The sequence below is a fragment of the Hypanus sabinus genome, chromosome 1 (assembly GCF_030144855.1).
Source record: "Hypanus sabinus isolate sHypSab1 chromosome 1, sHypSab1.hap1, whole genome shotgun sequence".
Taxonomy (NCBI): Eukaryota; Metazoa; Chordata; class Chondrichthyes; order Myliobatiformes; family Dasyatidae; genus Hypanus; species Hypanus sabinus.
The window spans coordinates 118,422,473-118,446,410 of record NC_082706.1 but is presented as its reverse complement, the minus strand read 5'-3'; the positions used below and the strand labels follow the sequence as shown (position 1 = coordinate 118,446,410).

General features: G+C 39.5%; 1 protein-coding gene across 2 annotated transcripts in view; it reads left to right on the top strand.

Moving 5' to 3' along the window:
- The window catches only part of fam135b (family with sequence similarity 135 member B), a 381,705-nt gene extending 358,287 nt beyond the window's left edge, over nt 1–23,418 (top strand). For both annotated transcript variants that reach the window (XM_059975315.1, XM_059975310.1), the window contains 3 exons: nt 366–476; nt 14,820–14,933; nt 16,644–23,418. In XM_059975315.1, coding sequence (XP_059831298.1) covers nt 366–476; nt 14,820–14,933; nt 16,644–16,849 — 431 coding nt within the window. In that variant the 3' untranslated portion in view covers nt 16,850–23,418. The remainder of the gene's footprint in view (nt 1–365; nt 477–14,819; nt 14,934–16,643) is intronic.
- Nucleotides 23,419–23,938: the final 520 nt, after the last annotated feature.

The following is a 23,938-nucleotide window of genomic DNA, read 5'->3' as shown; positions in this document are numbered from 1 at the left end:
AGTTAACCTTTAGGGTATCCTGCACAAGGACTCCTAAGTCCCTTTGCATCTCTGCATTTTGAATTCTCTCCCCATCTAAGTAACAGTCTGCCCGTTTATTTCTTCCACCAAAGTGCATGAACATACACTCTCCAACATTGTATTTCACTTGCCACTTCTTTGCCCATTCCGCTAAACTATTTTAGCCTCTCAAGTGTGTGATTCAACCCAGGGATAAAGAACTCCCTGATGAGCATTATATGTGCAAATTTGTGGCTGATTCGGTCTTTGTTTTTAGCTCTTTAATCATGATTGTAAGCCTGACAGGAGAACTGCTTGAGTTTCAATACTTATAGTTGCTAATTATATCCTTTCTACCATCCCAGGCCTCTGGCTCATGCAGAAACTAAAAAAGTCAAGCTCACTGTTACAACTAACCTTCAAGGACCAGGCTGATCCTCGCAAGACTTTTTTGTACAAACTCAGTGAAAAACCAGGTAGGTGTAGCTACAATCCTGTCCCTACCACAGGAATATCCAGTTGTACCCGAGAACCAAAACAATGGGCATGCTTTTGGTGTGCCGCTGGAAATATGAGTCAAGGACTGGGAGTAGGCTGGGGCTGGTTTAGAGCACTGGCTGGCAAGATACTTGGGGTCAGAGGGTTGGACGTGTCAGATGAAACAGGTGCCTGAAGAACGGAGCCTTGAAGATAGTGAGGGCCTGAGTGCACAAGACTTGCAAGCAATGGATCCTGCAGAACAGAGCTTCCAGACGGATGCCGGCCAGAGATAAGCCTTCATGTTTTACGTAGTGTGTGCTCTGCTTTGCTGCTTCTTATCACTGCCTCATTAGTTATTTTTGCCTTGAAGGCAAATAACTACAGTTGTGTACACAAGTGTTCTCATGCCTACAGCACACCATTCAAGGGGAGGGATCTTCATCTCAGGCATCAGTAATTGGTGGTGTTTGGAAGCCAACAAATGACAGTGAGTTTTGAAATTCATACCTTCATCATCCGACATCTGCATTCAAATTCAGGCACAGTTTTCTCATTCAAAGCCCAAATAGCTTTATCCTCCTTCAAAGTTTTAATACCATGCTTTTATTTTATCTCTGAGAAGGTAACAGTTCAAACCTGACAATTAATTCTCATTGTGTTGAATCATAACTCAAATCCATTTTAGAATTTCTTACAGATATTCCATATATCAATTGAAAAAAAAGGATATGACATGCTGAACAGTTTAACACAAGCTTAAACAATTATCCAATTATTCCTACAGCATATAAAATCTAATTCATTTGTCTTGTATCCTAAGTACTATGGGGCTTAGTTGGCAAGCATATTTACAATTTTCAGGTTTTATAATTGTGTAAATTTAATCTAATAATTTCTCCATAGAATCCATCAGTACTTCCTTCAAAGTATATGTAACACTATTAGAGATTTCAGTGTTGGCATGTTTCAGAAATTCAGCAGTAGATTAAAGATCTGGTTGCTTCATACAGTGTCCCATTGAAAATGAAGTGTTCTACCAATTATGAACAAATTGCAACTCATTCATACTCTTAAAAAAGTAAATATGAGTTCTCAACTGGTAGAACACTGAGCAGTTAATGAATAGTGGTGGTAATAAACATGGCCCGGATTTGCAAAGAACTGTCAGCAAAACTAGTGAAAAATCTGTCAACATGTTGGTAGATTTTCACACACATACACAGAAGCATAGAAATCCAGAAGTTGCTATGAATGGTTTATTGTTATTTTGCCAGCAGTGTTGTTAATACAGACCATGAGAATAAGAGGCTGCAGCAATTCCCCACAATTTACAATGGGAATCTTCATCAATATCCTGTGCCATGTTGGGTATAGTGTAAGGAAAGATTCCCCATTACTTTACTTTTAGGAGACTGTTGTGAGGGACCCAGGTAAGAATTAGATAATGACTTTTAGAAAAAGGTTTTAAATGTAAAATCTTTATTATGTTTGTAACTGTTATAGGTTGGAATTATTTTTGTTAATGATTGTTTTTGAATGTCTAAGACATTTGTCCTGGATCTTCCATTCTAATGTCAGTGACAAGGACTGTAATTGAGTGTTAACCCAGGGTTACTCAGTGTTCAGGTTCCTGTGAAGGCTAAAGCTGGCAGTGGCAACTTGTGAACTTCCAACTACCTTACTGATTCTTCCTATCCTGCTGGTTACCCCTTTGCCCGCACTACTGGGTTCCTCAGCTTGAACTCTATAGGAAATTCCATGACACCAGGTCAGACCAAGCACAGGCACAGTAGCTCCTCACAAACGACTCAGATAATGATTATTTAATTGAATAGCCGCAGATTTTTTAGATTTTCTTTACTAAGAAAAAGATGTGCATACATTTTAGGCAGATTTCCTTTTATTAATAGAACATGCTGCTGACTATGAATGTCATAGTTATTCACAAATATATAATAATAGTATTATATTTGAAAGTTGGTGAACCTGGGGTTGGGGTCTCACCATTCTTAAAATTATTCCTTGAGTGCAGTGGAGTGATTACACTGAGGAAGTCACTATGGGATGTCCTCTTGGGTAAATGCTGAGTAAAAAGCTCCCAGTGAAAGACAGCATAAAGAGTAGCATTGCTGCATTTGACCTGCCTGATCCTGGCCTCTGCTACTGTCTGTGTGGAGGTGGCTCATTCTCTGTGTGTCCTCAGGTTTCCCATTATATACCAAAAAATGTGTTGGCTGGATAATTGTTATTTTCACATTGCCCTGAGTACAGGAATTTAAAACATAGTTCAGAAATAGAACTTAATTAAACACATGAAGATTAAATAAAAAGAAATCAGCCGTTAATCTTTTCAGGCAAGGTACTGACTGAACGGGGGGTTGCTACATACTGTAGGTGAGTAGGCAGCTGTCGATCCCAGAGGATGATGGGCTTGAGCCTCTGGAAGATTTGAAGAACTGGCTGTTGCCCAAACAGTGGGATCTCCCCTCTCTAGGTCACTGTTGTAGTCCAAGGGAAGGGCAAGTACCATTACAGTTTGGCTCCAGTATCATTGCAGAGGTTGCCAGAGTGAAGTTGTGAACAACATGAAACCGACCTGGCTCTGGACTTCTTCCTCGGGGTTTAGTCCCAAAGCCTTTCCCATAGGTGGGTATGTCCACCAGGCAGCGGAAGTTTAAAATCAAGGCTTTCCTTCTCCTACATGGGCTGCCGTCCAAGGCTGACGAGCCCCATCTGCTGGTACCCCTTTTGTAAAGCAAGAGTTATGGATGCAAAATTCTCTGCCCCTACACTCCACTGGGGAAGCGGGAGATTCCCCCAACTGCCAGGATCTCCCCTGCAACTGACGGTGAAGGTCCAGAAGTCCAGAACAAGCTGATTCACATCTTGCAGCCAGCCAGTAATGTTGCATGAACCAGCCTAATAATGAAAATCAAAAATTACAGCAGATGCTGAAAATCTCAAATAATAAGAAATAAAAATGCTGGAAACACTCAGTAGGTCGGGCAGCATCTGTTGACGGAGAACCAGGTCTGAGACCCTTCATCAAACTTCATCTGAAACATGAATCTTGTTTCTTTTGACAAATGCAGTCTGACCTACTGAGTGTTTCCAGCATTTTCTCTTCATATTCTTGTCTAGGAGTGTTGCTTTTGCACGTTATGGCCTGATATTGTACTTGAAACTCCAGCCACAACTGCACATTGGAATAATCTAGTCTGGAGGAAACAAAGGCACATGAGACTTTCATTGAATATGTCAGGATTAGTTATAATAACAGATTTGTGTTCAGGAGTTATTAGGAGAGGGAAAGAGAAAATGGCTACTGAACTTCCCTGTGTCCTGAAGTTACCTAGATTTTTGTGCTGGAATGCATCCTTCTGACTTCTGTCAGGTTTCCAGAACAAAACTACTAATCAAATTGGTAAAGTAAATATGCATTTTTAATTTTGAAACAGAGGTTTAACTGGCAGCCATTTATATGCATATGTATGTAAACATTATGTAGGTTTTAATAAAGTAGGAGCATCTGGTTAAAAAACACTGAGACAGATGCACAATATCATGCAGCAATAAATGTTGCACTGACAGTTTTATTAACTTGTTCACCAAGATGTAATGTAATCTGCATGACAAGACTCATTATTTCTAATAAAAAAAAAGTTCACAACAACTGTCTTGAAATATCTGGCATGTGAAATCAGCTGAAATTCTGTCAGGAGACCAAGAAAGCACCTTCTGAGTTTGTGGAGTAGTAAGTGTGGCACAGCATATGCACAAACTGAGTCTGGCTTTGTTGGAGTACCTGGCAATTTGAACTAATCTCCAAAGATGTCAGTTACAATAAATTACTTTAGACAGCAGAGCAGAGGTTGTTGTGTCATCAGATCTAGCCAGCATTGATTACATCACCAGTTTATTCAATCAATAACACGTTTTCAAAACGAGGCACCTGGTCTGTTCTTTTACTAAATTAGACATTTTGGTGAAGGAAGTCGGAGGACCAGAACGGGAGCCATTTTGATTTTTTCTTCTCATTGGAGTTAAGAGAGGCGGGACTGTGCAGTCGTGTGACGTCAGGCAGTGAAGCAGGGAAAATTTTAAAAGGACTCAGCCTTATACAGCAGGCAGCGTCGTTTTGAGGGCAGTGGAGTGAGCCGGGAACAGAGTGAAGGCTTAAGGGCTTTGGTTCAATGGGCTTAGGTGGAAACGGGCGAGGCAAGGTAGGGTTAGGTTTCAGTTTTTCCTGTTATTTGAGGAAAGGGGGAGTACGAGTGTGAGGGCAGCTAGTTGTTCTCGGTGTCGGATGTGGGAGGTCCTGGAGTTTCCTAGCCTCCCGGACGTCCACATCTGCGCCAGGTGCACCGAGCTGCAGCTCCTAAGGGACCGTGTTAGGGAACTGGAGCTGCAACTCGATGACCTTCATCCAGTCAGGGAGAGTGAGGAGTTGATAGAGAGGAGTTACAGACAGGTCGTCACACCAGGGCCACGGGAGGCAGACAGGTGGGTCATGGTTAGGAGGGGGAAGGGAAAGAGTCAGGTACTAGAGAGAACCCCAGTGGCTGTACCCCTTGACAATAACTACTCCTGTTTGAGTACTGTTGGGGGGGGGGGCGGGGGGACAGCCTACCTGGGGGAAGCAACAGTGGCCGTGCCTCTGGCACAGAGTCTGGCCCTGTGGCTCAGAAGGGTAGGGAAAGGAAGAGGAAGGCAGTAGTAATAGGGGACTCGATAGGGGGTCAGAAAGGCGATTCTGTGGATGCAGTCAGGAGACCCGGATGGTAGTTTGCCTCCCAGGTGCCAGGGTCTGGGATGTTTCTGATCACGTCCAAGATATCCTGAAGTGGGAGTGTGAGGAGCCAGAGGTCGTGATACATATAGGTACCAATGACATAGGTAGGAAAAGGGAAGAGGTCCTGAAAGGAGAATATAGGGAGTTAGGAATGCAGTTGAGAAGAAGGACCGCAAATGTAGTAATCACGGTATTACTGCCTGTGCCACGCGACAGTGAGAATAGGAATGGAATGAGGTGAAGGATAAATGCATGGCTGAAGGTTTGGAGCAGGGGGCAGGGATTCGTTTTTGGATCATTGGGACCTCTTTTGGGGCAGGTGTGACCTGTACAAAAAGGACGGGTTACACTTGAATCCTAGGGGGACCAAAATCCTGGCGGGGAGGCTACTGGGGAGACTTTAAACTAGAATGGTTGGGGGGTGGGAATCAATTTGATGAGACTAGGGGAAAGGAGTTTAGTTCACAAATAGGGAAAGCTAGTAGAGAGTGTGTGAGGGAGGATAGGCAGGTGATAGAGAAGGGGAGTGCTCAGACTGAAGATGTAGGGGAGAAGGAAGAAAAATATAATAAAGTTGTTTGCACCATTAGGGATAAACAGAGAGGAAAAGGTGGAGAGTTTCTTAAATGCATCTATTTTAATACTAGGAGCATTGTAAGAAAGGTGGATGAGCTTAGAGCATGGATTGATACCTGGAAATATGATGTTGTAGCTATTAGTGAAACATGGTTGCAGGAGGGGTGTGATTGTCAACTAAATATTCCTGGACTTCGTTGCTTCAGGTGTGATAGAATCAGAGGGGCAAGAGGGGGAGGTGTTGCATTGCTTGTTCGAGAAAATATTACAGCGGTGCTTTGGCAGGATAGATTAGAGGACTCATCTAGGGAGAATATTTGGGAGGAATTGAGGAATGGGAAAGGTGTAGTAACACTTCTAGGGGTGTATTATAGACCACCTAATGGGGAGCGAGAATTGGAGGAGCAAATTTGTAGAGAGATAGCAGATATTTGTAGTAAGCACAAGGTTGTGAATGTGGGAGATTTTAATTTTCCACACATAGACTGGGAAGCGCATTCTGTAAAAGGGCTGGATAGTTTGGAGTTTGTGAACTGTGTGCAGGATAGTTTTTTGCAGCAATATATAGAGGTACCAACTAGAGAAGGGGCAGTGTTGGATCTCCTGTTAGGGAATGAGATAGTTCCGGTGACGGAGGTATGTGTTGGGGAGCACTTTGGGTCCAGTGATCACAATACCATTAGTTTCAATATAATTATGGAGGAGGATAGGACTGGACCCAGGGTTGAGATTTTTGATTGGAGAAAGGCTAACTTTGAGGAGATGCAAAAGGATTTAGAAGGAGTGGATTGGGACAATTTGTTTTATGGGAAGGATGTAGTAGAGAGATGGAAGTCATTTAAAGGTGAAATTTTGAGGGTACAGAATCTTTATGTTCCTGTTAGGTTAAAAGGAAAGGTTAAAAGTTTGAGAGAGCCATGGTTTTCAAGGGATATTAGAAACTTGGTTCGGAAAAAGAGAAATACCTACAATAAATAAAGGCAGCATGGAGTAAATGAGGTGCTCGAGGAATATAAAAGAATGTAAAAAGAATGTTAGGAAAGAAATTAGAAAAGCTAAAAGAAGATATGAGGTTGCTTTGGTAAGTAAAGTGAAAATAAATCCAAAGAGTTTCTTCAGTTATATTAATAGCAAAAGGATAGTGAGGAATAAAACTTGTCCCTTAGAGAATCAGAGTGGACAGCTATGTGTGGAGTCAATAAAGATTGGGGAGATTTTGAACAATTTATTTTCTTCGGTATTCACTAAGGAGAAGGCTATTGAATTGTGTAAGGTAAGGGAAACAAGTAGGGTAGTTATGGAACCTATGATGATTAAAGAAGAGGAAGTACTAGAACTTTTAAAGAATATAAAAGTGGATAAGTCTCCAGGTCCTGACAAGATATTCCCTAGGACCTTGAGGGAAGTTAGTGTAGAAATAGCAGGGGTCCTGACAGAAATATTTCAAATGTCATTAGAAACGGGAATGGTGCCGGAGGATTGGCGTATTGCTCATGTGGTTCCATTGTTTAAAAAGGGTTCTAAGAGTAAACCTAGCAATTATCAGCCTGTACGTTTGATGTCAGTGGTGGGTAAAATAATGGAAAGTATTCTTAGAGATGGTATATATAATTATCTGGATAGACAGGGTCTGATTAGAAGCAGTCAATGTGGGTTTGTGCAAGGAAGGTCATGTTTGACAAATCTTATTGAATTTTTTGGAGAGGTTAATAGGAAAGTTGATGAGGGTAAAGCAGTGGATGTTGTCTATATGGACTTCAGTAAGGCCGTTGACAAGTTTCCACACGGTAGGTTAGTTAGGAAGGTTCAGTCTTTAGGTGTTATTATTGAAGTAGTAAAATGGATTCAACAGTGACTGGATGGGAGATGCCAGAGAGTAGTGGTGGATAACTGTTGGAGGCCGGTGACTAGTGATGTGCCTAAGGGATCTGTACTGGTTCCAATGTTGTTTGTCATATACTTTAATGATCTGGAAGATGGAATGGTAAATTGGATTAGTAACTATGCAGATTATACTAAGATAGGTTGTGGTGTGGATAATGAAGTAGGTTTTCAAAGCTTGCAGATAGATTTAGGCCAGTTAGAAGAGTGGGCTGAACGATGGCAGATGGAGTTTTCTGTTGATAAGTGTGAGGTGCTACTTTTTGGTAGGAATAATCGAAATAGGACGTACATGGTAAATGGTCGGGCATTGAGGAATGCAGTAGAACAGAGTGATCTAGGAATAATGGTGCATAGTTCCCTAAAGGTGGAATCTCATGTGGATAGGGTGGTGAAGAAAGCTTTTGGTATGCTGGCCTTTATATATCAGAGCATTTAGTATAGGAGTTGGGATGTAATGTTAAAATTGCACAAGGCATTGGTGAGGCCAAATTTGGAGTATTGTGTACAGTTCTGGTCACCGAATTATAGGAAAGATGTCAACAAATTAGAGAGAGTACAGAGAAGATTTACTAAAATGTTACCTGGATTTCAGCATCTAAGTTACAGAGAAAGGTTGGTCAAGTTAGGTCTTTATTCTCGGGAGCGTAGAAGGTTGAGGGAGGACTTGATAGAGGTATTTAAAATTATGAGGGGGATAGATAGAGTTGACATGGATAGGCTTTTTCCATTGAGAGTAGGGGAGATTCAAACAAGAGGACATGAGTTGAGAGTTAAGGGCCAAAAGTTTAGGGGTAACACGAGGGGGAACTTCTTTACTCAGAGAGTGGTAGCTTTGTGGAACGAGCTTCCAGTAGAAATGATAGAGGCAAGTTCGATTTTGTCATTTAAAAAAAAATTGGATAGGTATATGGACAGGAAAGGAATGGAGGGTACCTCCATTCCCTACCTGAGTGTAGGTAGGTGGGACTAGGTGAGAGTAAACATTCGGCACAGAGTAGAAGGGCCGAGATGGCTTGTTTCTGTGCTGTGATTATTATATATGGTTATAGACATATGTTTCAGTTGTTGATAGTTGAATCATTAGTTGAACCATGAGGCTTGGTTCAAAGTTGTAAACCCACTACGAATAAGGAACTGGGAATTTTCACCAGTCCTTCATTGTGATTTGGGGTTTCTTTGTTTTTTTCCCAGTGGTGTGCACATGCATCAAGTGTCAATAATGAGAACAGAACAGATTGATTACTGCTTTCAGCAAATTACTTGCCTTTCTTTCTCCTGGGTTATTGTGGCTCATAGTGAAATTAATTTTGAACAGCTTAAACTCAGTTTCCAGTATTTGCAAGCCCACAGTCAGAAGCTATTGTTACCCACAGTCTGAGTAGATGGTAGAAGCTGGTAGAAACGAAGTAAAAGTATCTAGATGACCATGTGAATCACCAAGGTAACAGAAGCCAAGGAGTATGTACTAGTAAATGAGAAGAGCATAGATGACTTAGCATGGACTTAATTTACCAAGTAGTCTCTTTCTTTACTGTATGACTCTGTGATACTGGGCCATTAAATTGACAATCTAGTTTGCAGAGGCCATGACAATTCTGATGTGGAAAATGTAAATGTCACAGTAGTGCAATGAGATGTGAACTGTTAGGATTGTAACTGAGGAACCGTACTGGAGCAAGGTGTTGGCAGCTCTGGTTTCCATCATAGTATTTTGTGCATTGTCTAGGAATGCCTATTACTGATCATCAATGCAGCCAGTTGCAAATTGATCCAAGTTCTTGCATTGAAGTGACAAAGTCCTGCAGTCAGCTTAGGGAATTGAGTGCCAAGTCAACGGACAGGATTTCCAGAATTGTGATCGTGCCTTTTGCTAGTGAAGCCAGAAATAGGAAAATCATACAACTTAACTGTCAGCTAAGGAGGTGATATAGGAGAGAAGTCTTTAGATTTTTGAATTATTAGACTCTCTTCCAAAGAAGGTGGGATCTCTAGAGAAGGGTTTGCACCTGAACTGGAGAGGAGCTAATATCCTAGCAGGAAGGTTTGCTAATGCTGCATGGGTGGGTGTTAAACTAGATTGCAGGGGATGGGAACCAGAATGCCAGAAGAGATAGTGGAGTGGTTGAGGAGAAAGATGTTGCTAAGCCTATATAGAAAGACTAGAATCAAAAGAGTGAGTCAAATCAGTATGGTGGAACTAATATTCAGAGCTGTGTATATTTCAGTGCAAAGATGTTGTAGGAAAGGCAAATGAGCTTAGGACATGGATCAGCACATGGAATTATGACATTGTAGCCATTAGTGAGACTTGGCTGCAGGAGAGGAAGGACTAGCAGCTCTATGTTTTGGGATTCCATTGTTTCAGATGTGATGGAGCAGGGGGGGCGGGGATTAAAGGGGGAGGGGTGGTGTTACAGGTTAAGGAAAAGGTCACAGCAGTGCTCAGCCAGGACAGACTGGAGAGCTCATCTAGTGAGGCTTTATGGTTAGAATTGAGGAATTAAAAAGGTATGGCCACGTTAATAGGATTATATCGTAGACCACCCAGCAGTCCATGGGATATAGCAGAGCAAATTTGTAGAGATATTGCAGACTGTTGCAAGAAATTTAAGACTGTTATAGTAAGAGATTTTAACTTCCCCACATGTTGACTGAGACTCCGATACTATCAAAGGATTAGATGGGACAGAGTTTGTCAAATGTGTTCAAAACAGTTTCCTTAGTCATACATTGAAGTTGCAACTAGAGAGAGCGTGATACTAGGTTTCCTATTAGGGAATGAAGCAGGCAAGTTGACAGAGGTTTTTGTAGGAGAACACTTTGAACCTAGATATCATAATGACATTTGTTTCAAGGCAATTATGGATAGATTTGGTCCTTGGATTGGGAGACAAGTTAGGGTGGATAAATCCCCACAGTCTGACAAGGTGTTGCCTCGGACCCTGTGAGAGGCGAGTGTGCAGAAATTGTTTAAAATATCCTTAGCCATTGGTGAGGTGCCAGAGGATGATTGATAGATAGATAGATACTTTATTGATCCCAAAGGAAATTACAGTGTCACAGTAGCATTAAAAGTGCACAGATATAAATATTACAAGACTAGTAGAAAGAATAAAAAAAAGTTACCATACACAGTCTAACAGGAGGTGGTCATCACTTCCATGGCTAAGGGTTGACTCATTATAGAGCCTAATGGCTGAGGGTAAGAATGACCTCATATAGCGCTCTTTGGAACAGTGCAGTTGTCTTAGTCTATTACTAAAATTGCTTCCCTGTTTAGTCAAGGTGGCATACAGAGGGTGAAAAACATTGTCCAGAATTGTCAGGATTTTCTGTAGGGTCCTTTGTTCTACCACAGCCTCCAGTGTGTCCAGTTTAACTTCTGTAACAGAGCCAGTTTATTGAGCCTGTTGGCATCACCCAATGCTGATGCTATTGCCCCAGCACACTACTGCATAGAAGATTGTACTGGTGACAACAGATTGGTAGAACATGTGAATGAGAGGCCTGCACACTCCAAATGACCTCAGTCTCCTCAGGAGGTAGAGGCGACTCTGGCCCTTCTTGTACACAGCCTCTGTGTTAGTGTTCCACTCAAGTCTTTCACCCAAGTGCAGCCCAGGTACTTGTAGGTCCTCACCATCAATAATAACAGGGAGCAGTGCAGGCTTAGTCTTCCGAAAGTCCATCACCATCTCCTTTGTCTTACTGATGTTGCACCATTTGACAAAGTCCTCCTCCAGGGCTCTGTATTCATCCTTCCATTATACACCCAACTATTGCTGAGTCATCAAAGGAGCATAGCTATTTTCTTCCAATTTTAAGAAAGGTTCTAAGAATAGACAGGAAATTATAGGCTGGTGATCCTAACATCAGTAGTGGGAAACTTATTGGAAGCTATTCTAAGGAACAGGATATATAAATTGACATATGCCCTATGAGCCTCTGCACCTGTTAATTGTTGTCTTATCTAGAGTCATTAAGCCCTTTTGCCTTCTTAATCTTGAAAAGTTTACTTTGACTGGTATGGGTTTTCAGTGTACTGTGCTGATTTAAAGCAGACTTCCATTTAGTGCAGATTGTGGGCTTCTTGTGTGGTTCAAGAAGGATTTATCTCAGAGTGTTGTTCAGTCAAGCCATCAATATTCTGTTGGAATAAACTCTTGTTTCTGCCTCTACATGGGGGTCTGTTATTGTTCTGAACCTGAGTTCAGTGTCGCCTGTCAACTCACACCGTGACATTAGAGTTTGGATAGACAGGGACTGATTAGGGATAGTCAACGTGTCTTTGTGAGTGTTAGGTCATGTCTAATCAATCTTAAGGAGTTTTTCCAGGAAGTTACCAGGAAAGTTGATGAAGGCAAGTCAGTGGATGTTGCCTACATGGACTTCAGCCAGGCCTTTGACAAGGTCCCACGTGGAAGCTGGTCAAGAATGTCACTTGGCACTCATGATAAGGTGGTAAACTGGATTAGGTATTGGCTTCACAGGAGAAGGCATACAGTGGTGGTAGATAGTTGCCTCTCTGACTGGAGGACTGTGACCAGTGCAATGCCACAGGGATCAGTGCTGTGTACTTTGTTATTTGTCATCCATATCAACAATCTGGATGATAATGTGGTAAACTGGATCAGCAGATTTGTGGAAGGTACCAAGATTGGGGTTGTAGTGGACAGCAAAGAAGACTATCAAGCTTGCAGTGGATTCTGGATCAGCTGGACCAGATAAATAGCAGACGAAACTTAATGTAGACAAGAGTAAGGTGTTGTATTTTGGAAGGACCAGCCAGGGTAGGTGTTACACAGTGCAAGGTAGAGCACAAAGAAGTACAGTAGAATAGAGTGATCAGAGAATACAGATTCATAACTACCTGAAAGTGGTGTCACAAACTGTAGAGAAAGCTTCTGGCATATTGGCCTTCATAAATCAAGGTATTCAGTACTGCAGTTAGATTGTTATGTTGGTGAGGGCCAACTTGGAGTTTTGTGTGCAGCGTTGGTGACTTACCTGCAGGAAAGTTGTAAATGTGACTGAAAGAGTGCAGAGAAAATTTATAAAGATGTTGCTGGGATTTGACCTGAGCAATCGGGAAAGTTTGAATAGGTTAGGACTTTATTCCTTACAATGTAGAAGACTGAGAGGAGGTATACAAAATTATGAGGGGTGTGGATAAGGTGAATTCAAGCACTGAGGTTGGGTGAGAGTCGGAGGATGGTGAAAGTGTGCAATGAGTTGCCGTGCAAAGGTGGGGAGCAACATGGGCGGGAGGGGTAAGTAGGGCTATGGTCTGGGTGCAGGACAATGGGACGAGGCAGAATAATGGTTCGGCACTGACTAGACAGGCTGAAGGGCCTGTTTCTGTGCTATGGTATTTGTGACTCCTTGACTCTAAATAGCACAAATACTGAAGTCACAAGAAATGTGATAGGGAAAAAGAAACTGCATTCAGAGAAAAAGATCACTGACCAAAACAACAGAGATCTGACTACCTAAATGTCATGTTCAGTGGAAGGTTACTGCTTCCAACGGATATATAAAGAACTAGAGGTTCTGACTGAAAGCCAATCTTGTCATATAATAAAGGCAAGGTTGACAAATAGTCATTTCTTATATTACACAGTTCATGCTCTGTTTACAATCCTTCAGATCATTTCTTTTAAAGATATCATGTTTTGTCCTTTAAAAACTAGTTGACGTTGTCATATCATTCCAATAGAAACATAAATATAATTGTTTTTTTCCCTTCAAATCTTACTCTCTCCCTGCCCTGTAAGGACTAGTGTGAATGGGAACAGTATCATGGGCATTAACGATCAAGTTACCTTGTCAAATAGCCCATTCTTCATGTGTGAAAGTGCCTTACTGACAATGCGCGTCTGTTTGTTCAAGGATAGAAGATAATGAAAAAAACAATTCCCCTTCCTCCCCATTTATTAAACCAGGGACAGTGGTAAGGGAAGGCCTGTCTGATTAGCTACATCGATCGATGCAAGCAGAAACTGAAACAAACCATTTGACCTCTTTTGCCTGCTCCACCATTCAGTAAGATCATATCAGATCTTTTACTTCAACATTTACTTGACCACCACTTCCATAAGAACACAAAAAGATAAGTACTAGAAGTGGTAGTGAGCCATCAGGATCTGCTCTGCTGAACATAGATAGTGGCTGATCATTATCATTGGTGTCATGTTTCCATATTAATTTCTTAATTCCCTTACTATCCAAAGTTCTTACAAGCTCTATCTTGAATAAGCATCTCATTTTCCAAAACCTTTGTTAAAATAAATTCTAAGATTTGGTAGAACACAGCAGGCCAGGCAGCATCTATAGGGAGAGGCGCTGTCGATGTTTCGGGCCGAAACGTCGACATCGCTTCTCCCTATAGATGCTGCCTGGCCTGCTGTGTTCCACCAGCATTTTGTGTGTGGTGTTGTTTGAATTTCCAGCATCTGCAGATTTCTTCATGTTTGCTCTAAGATTTGGTGTTGCCTGTGTGGAATTTTTTAAATAAAATAATATATATCCTGAATGTCTGCTTGCTTGAGTCGACAGATTCTGGGAAATATCAATCCCACATCTGCCTCAACAAGCCTCAAGAATTTTATACATTTAAAAATGTTAGGCAAGGTCAGTAAAGTGGCTGAGAAGGTGTATTGGATACTATTTAATCAGCATTGAATATAAGAGAAGGAAGATTATAATATAAGTATGTACAACAATGTTTAGACCATAGACAGTGTATTAGACACATTTCCAGTCATCAAACTGATCTTGTTATTTCCAAAAACAAAATACATGGAAGTACTCAGTGATTGGTACATATGTGTGATTTTTGTCTGTCTGTGCTGGGTAGGGCTGTAGGGTGTAGAGGTAGAGGTAGAAAGTGGAGGTTGGTTTCTGATTGTTTGCTTTCAGGAAAATCCCCTCAGTCAACCGAAAGTGACTTTAACAGAGTCCCGGATTCAACTATCTAGCTCTATTCAGCAACACATAGCTCAGTGAGACCCAGGGAAGGAAGTGTAGAAGGTAGGATATTTCAATAACCATGTTTCCTTTCTGGTTGCATTTCGTTGTTCTGATGCAGGGCTGCAGTACTTCAAGAATGTTATGCTGGTGGCATCACCTCAAGACCGATATGTTCCTTTTCATTCTGCCCGGATTGAAATGTGTAAAACTGCTCTGAAAGACAGGCAGATCGGTAAGTATTGTCCATGAATAGTTTTCTTGTGTTTTTGTTCTGCAAGCCTCATAAGCTTTTACTGCTACTTTTTAAATTGCTGCAAAAATTAGGGGAACACAAATGCTTAAGTAACAGGGTTTAAAATATCTATTACAGAAATATTGAGAGAGCAAAGGACAGTGAAGGGACATCATGATAATGTGTTTGAGTTCACTGGCATCCCAATTTGGTGTCAATCCTATTATAATAGTCCAGCAATTGTTGCTCTCATGTCACTTAGGCTGCTTAATCCCTCATTGTAAATCATTTCTTGAATGTCACAGCAGCAGAGCTCATTACCATTGTCAATTTTCTTTCCCCACGGTATCAAAGATTATTTTAAACAACGTTGGATATCTGTGATCCAGGCTTGGTTTATCCTCTTCTTTGGTTCAACGTTACAGGTTATTATATTGTGCATTTTGCCCATCATTTGTTAGTTTCCCAGAAGGTAAAACATGATTACTTTGCTGGAAATTCAGCATGCCAGGCAGCATCAATGGAAAAGAGTAAACAATCGAGGTTTCGTGCTGAGACCTTCCTTCAGGACACGATTGCCATTACCCAGTGGTGGGAAGTGATGGAAATAGAGGAGGAAAAGCCTGCCCACAATTGATTCCTGTGATTGTAGATAACAGCCAAGACAAATAAGTTGTAACAGCTATGGTTATAACTCTTTTCTTTTTTTTGTAATTTATTTTTTTATTGAAGTTCATCATTAAACAGACATTTCCATCAGATGTATTTCAGACAATGTACACTTCTACTAGTAGCTCAGTAGTAGCTACTGAGTCATTCACTAACTTGATGCAGGATCCTGTAATCTCTTCATATTCTTGCTGAAAACAAAGATGAAGGGTAATTTTATTTTAATTTGTTGCCCCATTTAAGCTCCATGGTAGTGGTTAGTGATTTCACTTTATCCCAAGTCAAAAGATTGATAGGAAGACCCTGTAATTCACAAGGGGACATTCAAAATTAATCTGTGGACAGTGGAACCAAATCCAATTAATTTTTCCTTAAGAAAGCCTTCTAAATTTTGTGAGCGCCAAGATGGTATAGCACAATGCCTTTACAGCTCGGGGTGTCAGAGTTCAGAGTTCAATTCTGTAGAAAGTTTGTACATCCTTCCCATGAGTGTGTGTGTTTCCTCTAGGTGCTGTGGTTTCCTCCCACAGTCCAAAGATGTGCTGGTTAGTAGGTTAAATTGTCCTGTGTGATAGACCAGTGTTAAATAGGTAGGTTGTTGGGCCAGAATGGCCTGTTCCTCAATGTATCTCTCAATAAAAATAAAATTAAAATACAGTGTGGAGTGATGACATGGTAAGTGCAGCATGCTCAGAAGTTTGAACCTGTGGTTGCAATAAGGCTTTTATTTCATACCATGCCTGTATCTGTTTAGACAATTGATTATGACAATTAGTCAACTGCTACAGTGACCAAGAAGAGATATGGTGCACTTTCATGACCATTTCTCAGCCTGCAATTCCTCTGTTATTAAAGTCTAATACTTTGCAAATCCAGAGTAAATTAAATACATTAAGCTGATTTGATAAAGCCAAAAGATTCCGCAGATGCTGGAAATCCCGAGCAACACACTGATTTGATAGTTTTATCCTCTGGAGACTGTATAAGAACAACTGATATTGATGTGGAGTTATTTTTTTATGTTTTTGTTTGATAATTCAGGTTGCGTTTATACTGAGATGATTAACAACCTCCTTCGGCCAGTGACAGAGACCAGCGACTGCACCCTGATCCGCTACGACATTTTCCACGCATTGCCAAACACTGCCAATGCGCTAATTGGCCGGGCAGCTCACATTGCTGTTCTTGACTCTGAACTGTTCCTGGAAAAGTTCCTTCTGGTGGCAGGGTTAAACTATTTCAAATAGCACTACTGCTTGACTCACGGCACCCGAATGTCCTCCTGACAACACTTACAGGTGCTTTCTTGTGGGAAAGCATGGACTGAGTCGGCATTGATTCGTTTCTGCATCATCCATGTAATAACCCATGTGATCAGAATGATTGTGTTGTAAATAGTACCAAAAGAAATTTACACTTCAGATTAAATTTATCTAAAACTGCTTTCCTGCCTTAAATTCACAGAAATTATCACTAGGCTTTCTACGAAAAATGACTTGAGTAGGCAATTTTAATTTATGTTCATATTTATTATTGAAGCATCACATCTATCACCATGTGGAAACAAACATTTGTTAATTGCTTCCCCTTGGAATAAAATGATTTCTTAAACTATACATGTTATCTTGAGTAAAACTAAGATGAGTCCTAATCACCTGCATTGTGCTTGTGTCAGTTTACACACAGATTTCTCTGTAGACCCTTTTCCTGTCACAGCTGCACATTTTAAAGAGAGCTATTTCATGCAGAGTCAGGAGACAGAGGGAATGATGTGTGAATATATTCACAATACAAAATGCTTATTATAGGATTTGAATGTCACCAAGTAGTGAGAAAAGACTAGCCAACATCGCACAACTAATTAATTAACATTATCAGTAGCCAACCATAACTAACAATATGAGGCCAATCTTTGCCACACAGTACTTTGTGACTTGAAATTGGGGAGAAAAACTATTCACGAGCTCGGCATGTCAGAAATACCAGCCATGAAGAATGGAATCTTAGCCTAATGATGGACAATATACGATGTTTTAGCATGAATCACTCTTGGAATAGGCAAAGCTTTTGTTTTGAACACTGCATGAAGCAGAACTCTGTACTTTTTACTCTTTATTTATGGACCCTTGCTCATCATAGATCACTGAATAAAATTGACATTTAACTGACACAATTATCCATCCACTCCTGCCCCTTTCATCCCCTAACCTCCCAAAGGATAAGGAATTTGTTGGGATAAAGAATTTACTGGGATTCTCAGCTTTGAAACCCGCTAATAATAGAGGCTTCAGCAAAGTCATATCATCCATCCCCAATGGGCGAATTGTGTAGGTGGAAATGGAAGGGAGTGAGGGTTGGAGATAATAGGCAATTAAAGGAAAAGGGGAGGGTACCTAATCAAAATTTGACAAATCTGCCAAATGTTTAAATCTTCCTTATACAAAAACCATCAAAGTAAATTTAAAACTTTCTGTTCCTTTCTTCAAATATAAATTATCTGAATACACAAGTTGTTGAGAAAATTCTGAATTAACTATTGCATTCCTGAATTCTTCACAGCTGTCTCACACCATTAAAGTGAATGGGGAAACACTTCCTTTGTCATTTCTATACTGGTGTAGATATTAATTCAGCTTTTCCAGTATACATCAAGTTTGCACTCCAAAAGGGTAGAACAAGGAAGGCCTGCCATTCAAGGCCATCATGTGTCCATGCAAAAAAAATAAATAAATGAATGACCACATCTCGTGATCACATGCATTAATGTGGGAATTCCTAGGTTGTTGCATAAGTTACTGTGGGGAATGTGTATAGTCTTCCCCATATAAATGCAGATAGTCCTCTGTAAAATCTGGATTGTCACATTGCAAACTTTGTTGTTTTCAATTGTTTATAAAAGCAGAAGGCCATAAACAGGCTCACATGTCCAAAATACCCAGTTTACCTATGATGCAAAGTCAAGATCTAACTGCTAAAAACAAAGTAGGTTAACTTGTAAGACTGCAGTTTCAAAAATATTGATCATTTTTAAACTGCAAAAAAAAGGATTTTAAAGTGGAAACAAACTGACTTTGTTAAGTCATATTCAGAGAAATGATTAAAAAGGAAAGTAGGTTACAGTAAGAGCAGGGACATTGGTAAAGATGCTGAGAAGATCAAAGAGCATTATGGAGAAGCAAGGAGGAGAAGGATATCACAGGCACTGAGTATGTGGAGAAGTGTGATTTATCAAGATATATTAACAGTTTTGGATTGTGGCTCAATCCTCGGTCCATGCTGCAAATTAATTTTCTTGCATTAACCTGTTAAATTTAGCAATCCTCATTTCCTTGCAGCCACCGGGTTTCCAAGTCTTAGGAAACTTAAGCACTTAATATTAAAGTGTGTGCACAATCCTGTTAAAATTTATGAATTAAGCCCCTTCCACCTCTCCATCTACCAGCCTCTTGGGATTCATTAATTGCCCACCTGTTTCCATGCATGGGTTGAGGGAAACAATTTTGGTTTTTTTTGCATTTATCGAAATTCCTTTCCAAAAGAAAGGTAGTGGCTTGTGGGGTAGAGAGTATAAAATCCATTACCTAAATACACTCCTCTGAAGGTCAACTGACTGTTTATCTACTTATTACTAAACATGAGACATGTTGTGCAAATTCAGTTGCAGGTTGGATTTACCAATTAAGTTATTGAACAACTCAGAATCTTGTTACCAGAAATGCAGCAAGTATGCTCCTATCTTATGTAACATTTCCAGCCCTCTGTTATTCCTAGCATGAAGATCTTTGAAGGGCAAAGATCAAAGGTTTACTCTGAATCTACAATATTACTGGAGAATTGATTTTATTGCTCAGTTTGATTGAATTATGTTGTGTTTGGGATCTCTTTTAGTAAACTGTCAAAGTGCCATATCCAAATTCAGTGTTATTTGTTATTAAATATATCCATATCATGATAGTATACTGCCTATATGAACTGTTATTCTTTTCATAATAATTAATATTTAAATTAATATATAATAGTATGGTAATATTAATCCTACAGTATTTGAGATTGTACATGTAAGAACCAGTTTACTGAATGTAAAATCCAGTTTATAACTTGCACATTCAAATGTGTTTTTTTTAACTGAAATGCCAGGGTAGCAAATGATGTGGACATAATATATACAAAAAAAAGAGTACATTATCTGGATGGTAGTTACTTTGGACCCACCATATTTGTGTAATATAAGTCTGTGATTAACTGAAGCTTGCAATTAACATTGAAATGTGTCATCCGTCTGGGCATTAATCAAATCAGTAAAATACACAAAGTATTTTCTTACTCACAAAGCAGGTTCGGTGCTGTTACATTTTGCCTTTTGTCCAGCTCCCATTCTTTTCCAGCATATTATATTTCAATTCTGCTTTGTCAGAATCACGTTTATTATCACTGACATGCGTCATGAAATTTGTTGTCGTGCGGCAACAGTGCAATAGATAAAACATGGCTGTAATTTACAATAATATATAAAAAATAAATGCATAGTGCAAAAAGAGAGTAAAATAGTGAGCTGGTGTTCATGGGCCATTCCAAACTCTGATGGTGGAAGGGAAGAAGTTGTTCCTAAAAAGTTCATTTTGAAAATCAGGAAAAAATACTGGAAATCTGAAGTGTAAACGACTGAATGAGCTGATTAGCATCTGAAGGGGAACTAACACAAAGGTTAACTTTTTACGCATTCAGGATTAATCTGCCAGACTGCATGGACCACACATTATAGTATGTCTGAATGTAGTTTAATAAATAATGGTATATTATAAAATCCATTCTACTAGAACTATGACTTCAGAAAGTTTACCAAAGTATTTCTGGTAGATTCCTTGCAAAATTTCTTTCATATTCTAATCAATATGTTAAAGGTCTGATCAATAGGCTGCTTTCTCTTTGGCACAAATTTAATGTAATTATCTTTCTATTACTTTAGTTTTTGAATTTCTGCTTCTTTGAGATGATATATTGCCATTAACCATTCTTTCTGAGGGAGCTTCCTATTAGATGGTATTCCTACATACTATTCTTCCTGACTACAACATGATGTTAAGCTTCATTCTCTATTCCCAATACAGCGTAGTGTGCACCATTATTTAAAATTATACTCTGAATATAAGAACCCATTTCCTGAGGTATAAATGCCACCAGTTAGTGGCTTCTTTAACCTAGATATTGTCAACTCATTCATGCACAAGGAGGATTTTTCAACTGTTTTATGTGGATGGCAGAAAATCTTTAGTGTGTCTAAAAGCAAATCACTTGCCACAGACACTGATTTTCTTTTGCATTTTCATTATTTCTACAGCTAGTCCAGTAATGTTCCACCCACCAATCCTTTATCTTCAGGTTGTTGATGGTTCAGGATCTGCTGATTGTAATGCAATTGAATGTCAAGGACAGCCTTAGAGATGCCCATTGCTGAGTGTGTGGTTATTTCAGTTTCAAACCATTATGAGTAGTGGCTGCATTTAACTTTCTTTTCTGCCTGTCAATTTGTATTGATTTTTTTTTGTGTAAGTGTGGCAGTTAAAGACACAATCAGCAGAGCTATTTACTAAATCCAACAGCAAGAAGGAGCTCAGCGAGCTGCCTCACATTTGACATGGCAAGGTCATTGAAGCATTGTTGGCTAATGGACTACATATTCTGTCGTCCCAAAATTGTTGTGAGCACTGCTAGATTCACTGAAATTGCAGCATGAACCTCTCCGTAAGGTCTCAGAATTTCTGACTTCTTACATGGACTGGTCACCCTCCTGTCAGAACAGTGCTAAGTTGTGCAGCAGCCCCATTACTTGAGGGTTTAAGAATATATCTGGGATTATACTCATAAATAGAACATAAAGGGAGCTGCAACTTCCCCTGTTTTACACAATGTCACAATCAACAAAGCAATATTATTAACTATAGTGATGGCTAACAATATTTATCTGCATATTCAATAAAATGAAAGACATCATAAAGGGGCTTTTAATGCATTCTTATTTAACACATTAAACCAATTAACATTAGCATTTATTGCTTTATAATGATGTTTTTAACATTTCATTGGAGCAATTATAAATTATTTCATGCCTCTTTGGGCCTTTGTCACACTTTGACATTTTGCCACATGTTGAAATTACATCTTGAAATTTCATTAGCCTTAGCTGCTTAGTGAAAGGATGTGCACTTTACAAAAACTGGCAATCCTGGTTCAAATTTGAGTAAATTGAATGAGACATGAACTCTCAACCCATTTCAAATTTGGAAACAATAAGTGAGCTTTTCACGATTTCACATATGATCTACTATAACCCAAATACATTGTGCTGGTTCACAGGTGAATCTGTGATTAAATTATTACCAGAGACAGATTCGTCTAATAGATAACAGCTTTTCATTTTAATCTTCCTAATCAAAGGCTCCACATTACATGGACCTACAGACTGGTTTTGTTATTCTTTTCACTTATATCTTGTTATCTCCTACAGATCACATTACATTGCTAATGACAAATTGTAGCCCACTCCTTCTTATCCAGTTTCTTCCTCCTCTTCTGCCTACTGCAGCTTGTGTGTTTCTTGTCTGAATTGTCCATTGTATCTTCTAATCCCACAATTCACCATTTTGTGCAATTTTCCCCATGTTCAAGTTATGAAATTAGCCATATCAAAAAATTCCAACAGCTCAAAATTGTCAAACTTTACGTACTTAAATTTTACTTTCACTTGTAACTTCCAAGTTATAGAAGAAGGCTTCTTATTATCTTCAACTTTCCTAACCTTATTCTCCTTAAACTTGTCTGGTGCCAATCTTGCCTGTATTCTTAATCCATCACATAAATTAGTCTTACTATCAGTCTAGAAGTTAATTATGCCTGGACTTTCCCTTTCAACTGAAGAGGCTAAGCATCTATTCAAACTACATAAAAGTATTTGAGCACACCACAGGTCAGGAATGAAATCCTCACTCATTGTAGGCTCACCCAAAAAAGGAAGCCATTCATCCCAGTTATCCTCCACCCTATAGTTCCTCAGTAGGAAATTCTTCAGAATGGAGAGCAGGAAAATGAAAACATGAAATTTGTAATATTCTGAGCAAGACAGTTTACAAAAAAGAATTAATGATCAACTCATTTGTTTTCAAATCCGGATGCTATTTAACCTTTCCTCTTAATTCTGCTTTAAATTCAGATTTCCAATATTCACACCTCTTTTTTTGATTCAGGATGTACAGATATTGACTTGGCACTGTAACCTGTCAAAAGTGCTATCACCAGCAAAGCCATTTAAACTTCTCAGAATCCTACCCCTAATATTAAAGGTGCATTGTGTGCAGAGAACCACATTAGCAATCCACAAACAACTAGTATTATGAAATTCTGCCAAAACCATATCCACTCAACTTAATGGTAACTGATCATTTTGGGGCAAGCACCACAGCTGAGTGAACTAACAGAATGGATAAAAAGCAAGGTGGGGTGTTCAGTCTTTGAGAATTTCCTTGGTGTTGGGGGCAGAATGGGTGTACGTAATTCATATCATTCAAGAGAGGTAATGCTGGAGCAGCGGGAGTAGCACCAAGGAATTTCCAGTCCTTTATAGCTATTCATGTAAATGGAAGCATAGGTTTATTGTATACACTGATGTCAATGCAAGATGGAAATCTATTTATTTTGAGTAAAACTGTACAGAACGGATAATCATCAATACCAATATGATCCTACTATTTTTCTACATTTGCTTTTGCGTCATTCGTGGTGGCTTGTGTTCTGTGTACAAATTGAATAAAGTTCTTGGGTTACTTTATTTGCAGCTTGTGTTGTTGTCTTTCAATACAACAGAGTAAGCTAAACTTGGCAATAGTTATTTACCATTTATGTTTCCACTGGCAAGTGTAATCATTAAACAAGAAGAATTGATGAATTCTGATGAAAGATCATTTATCCAAGGCATTAATTATCCATGTTTAGCTCTCCATGGATACAATCTGACCTGCAGAGTATTTCTTGTTTTGAATTCATTATCAACTCTTTCCAGCTTTCTCATGAAGATAATTGATACCACTCCAGTTATCTTTAATCAGTCTCCCTGATGGCAGATACCTTCAAAAGAATTTTGTTGATAGATTTTAGCAGATTTTTTTTATTAAATCTGTTCATACATGGGGAGAATCAATATTACAAATGCTCATCCGTAACTAAATAATGCCTTAAATAGCTGAACCTTCTCCCACTTTCCTTCAGGTTCTAATTCAGGTTTCTGCTTTGCGAGATGATGTAGGTGGAAAGGCTGATTTTCTCATACAGAAATAACTTTGTGT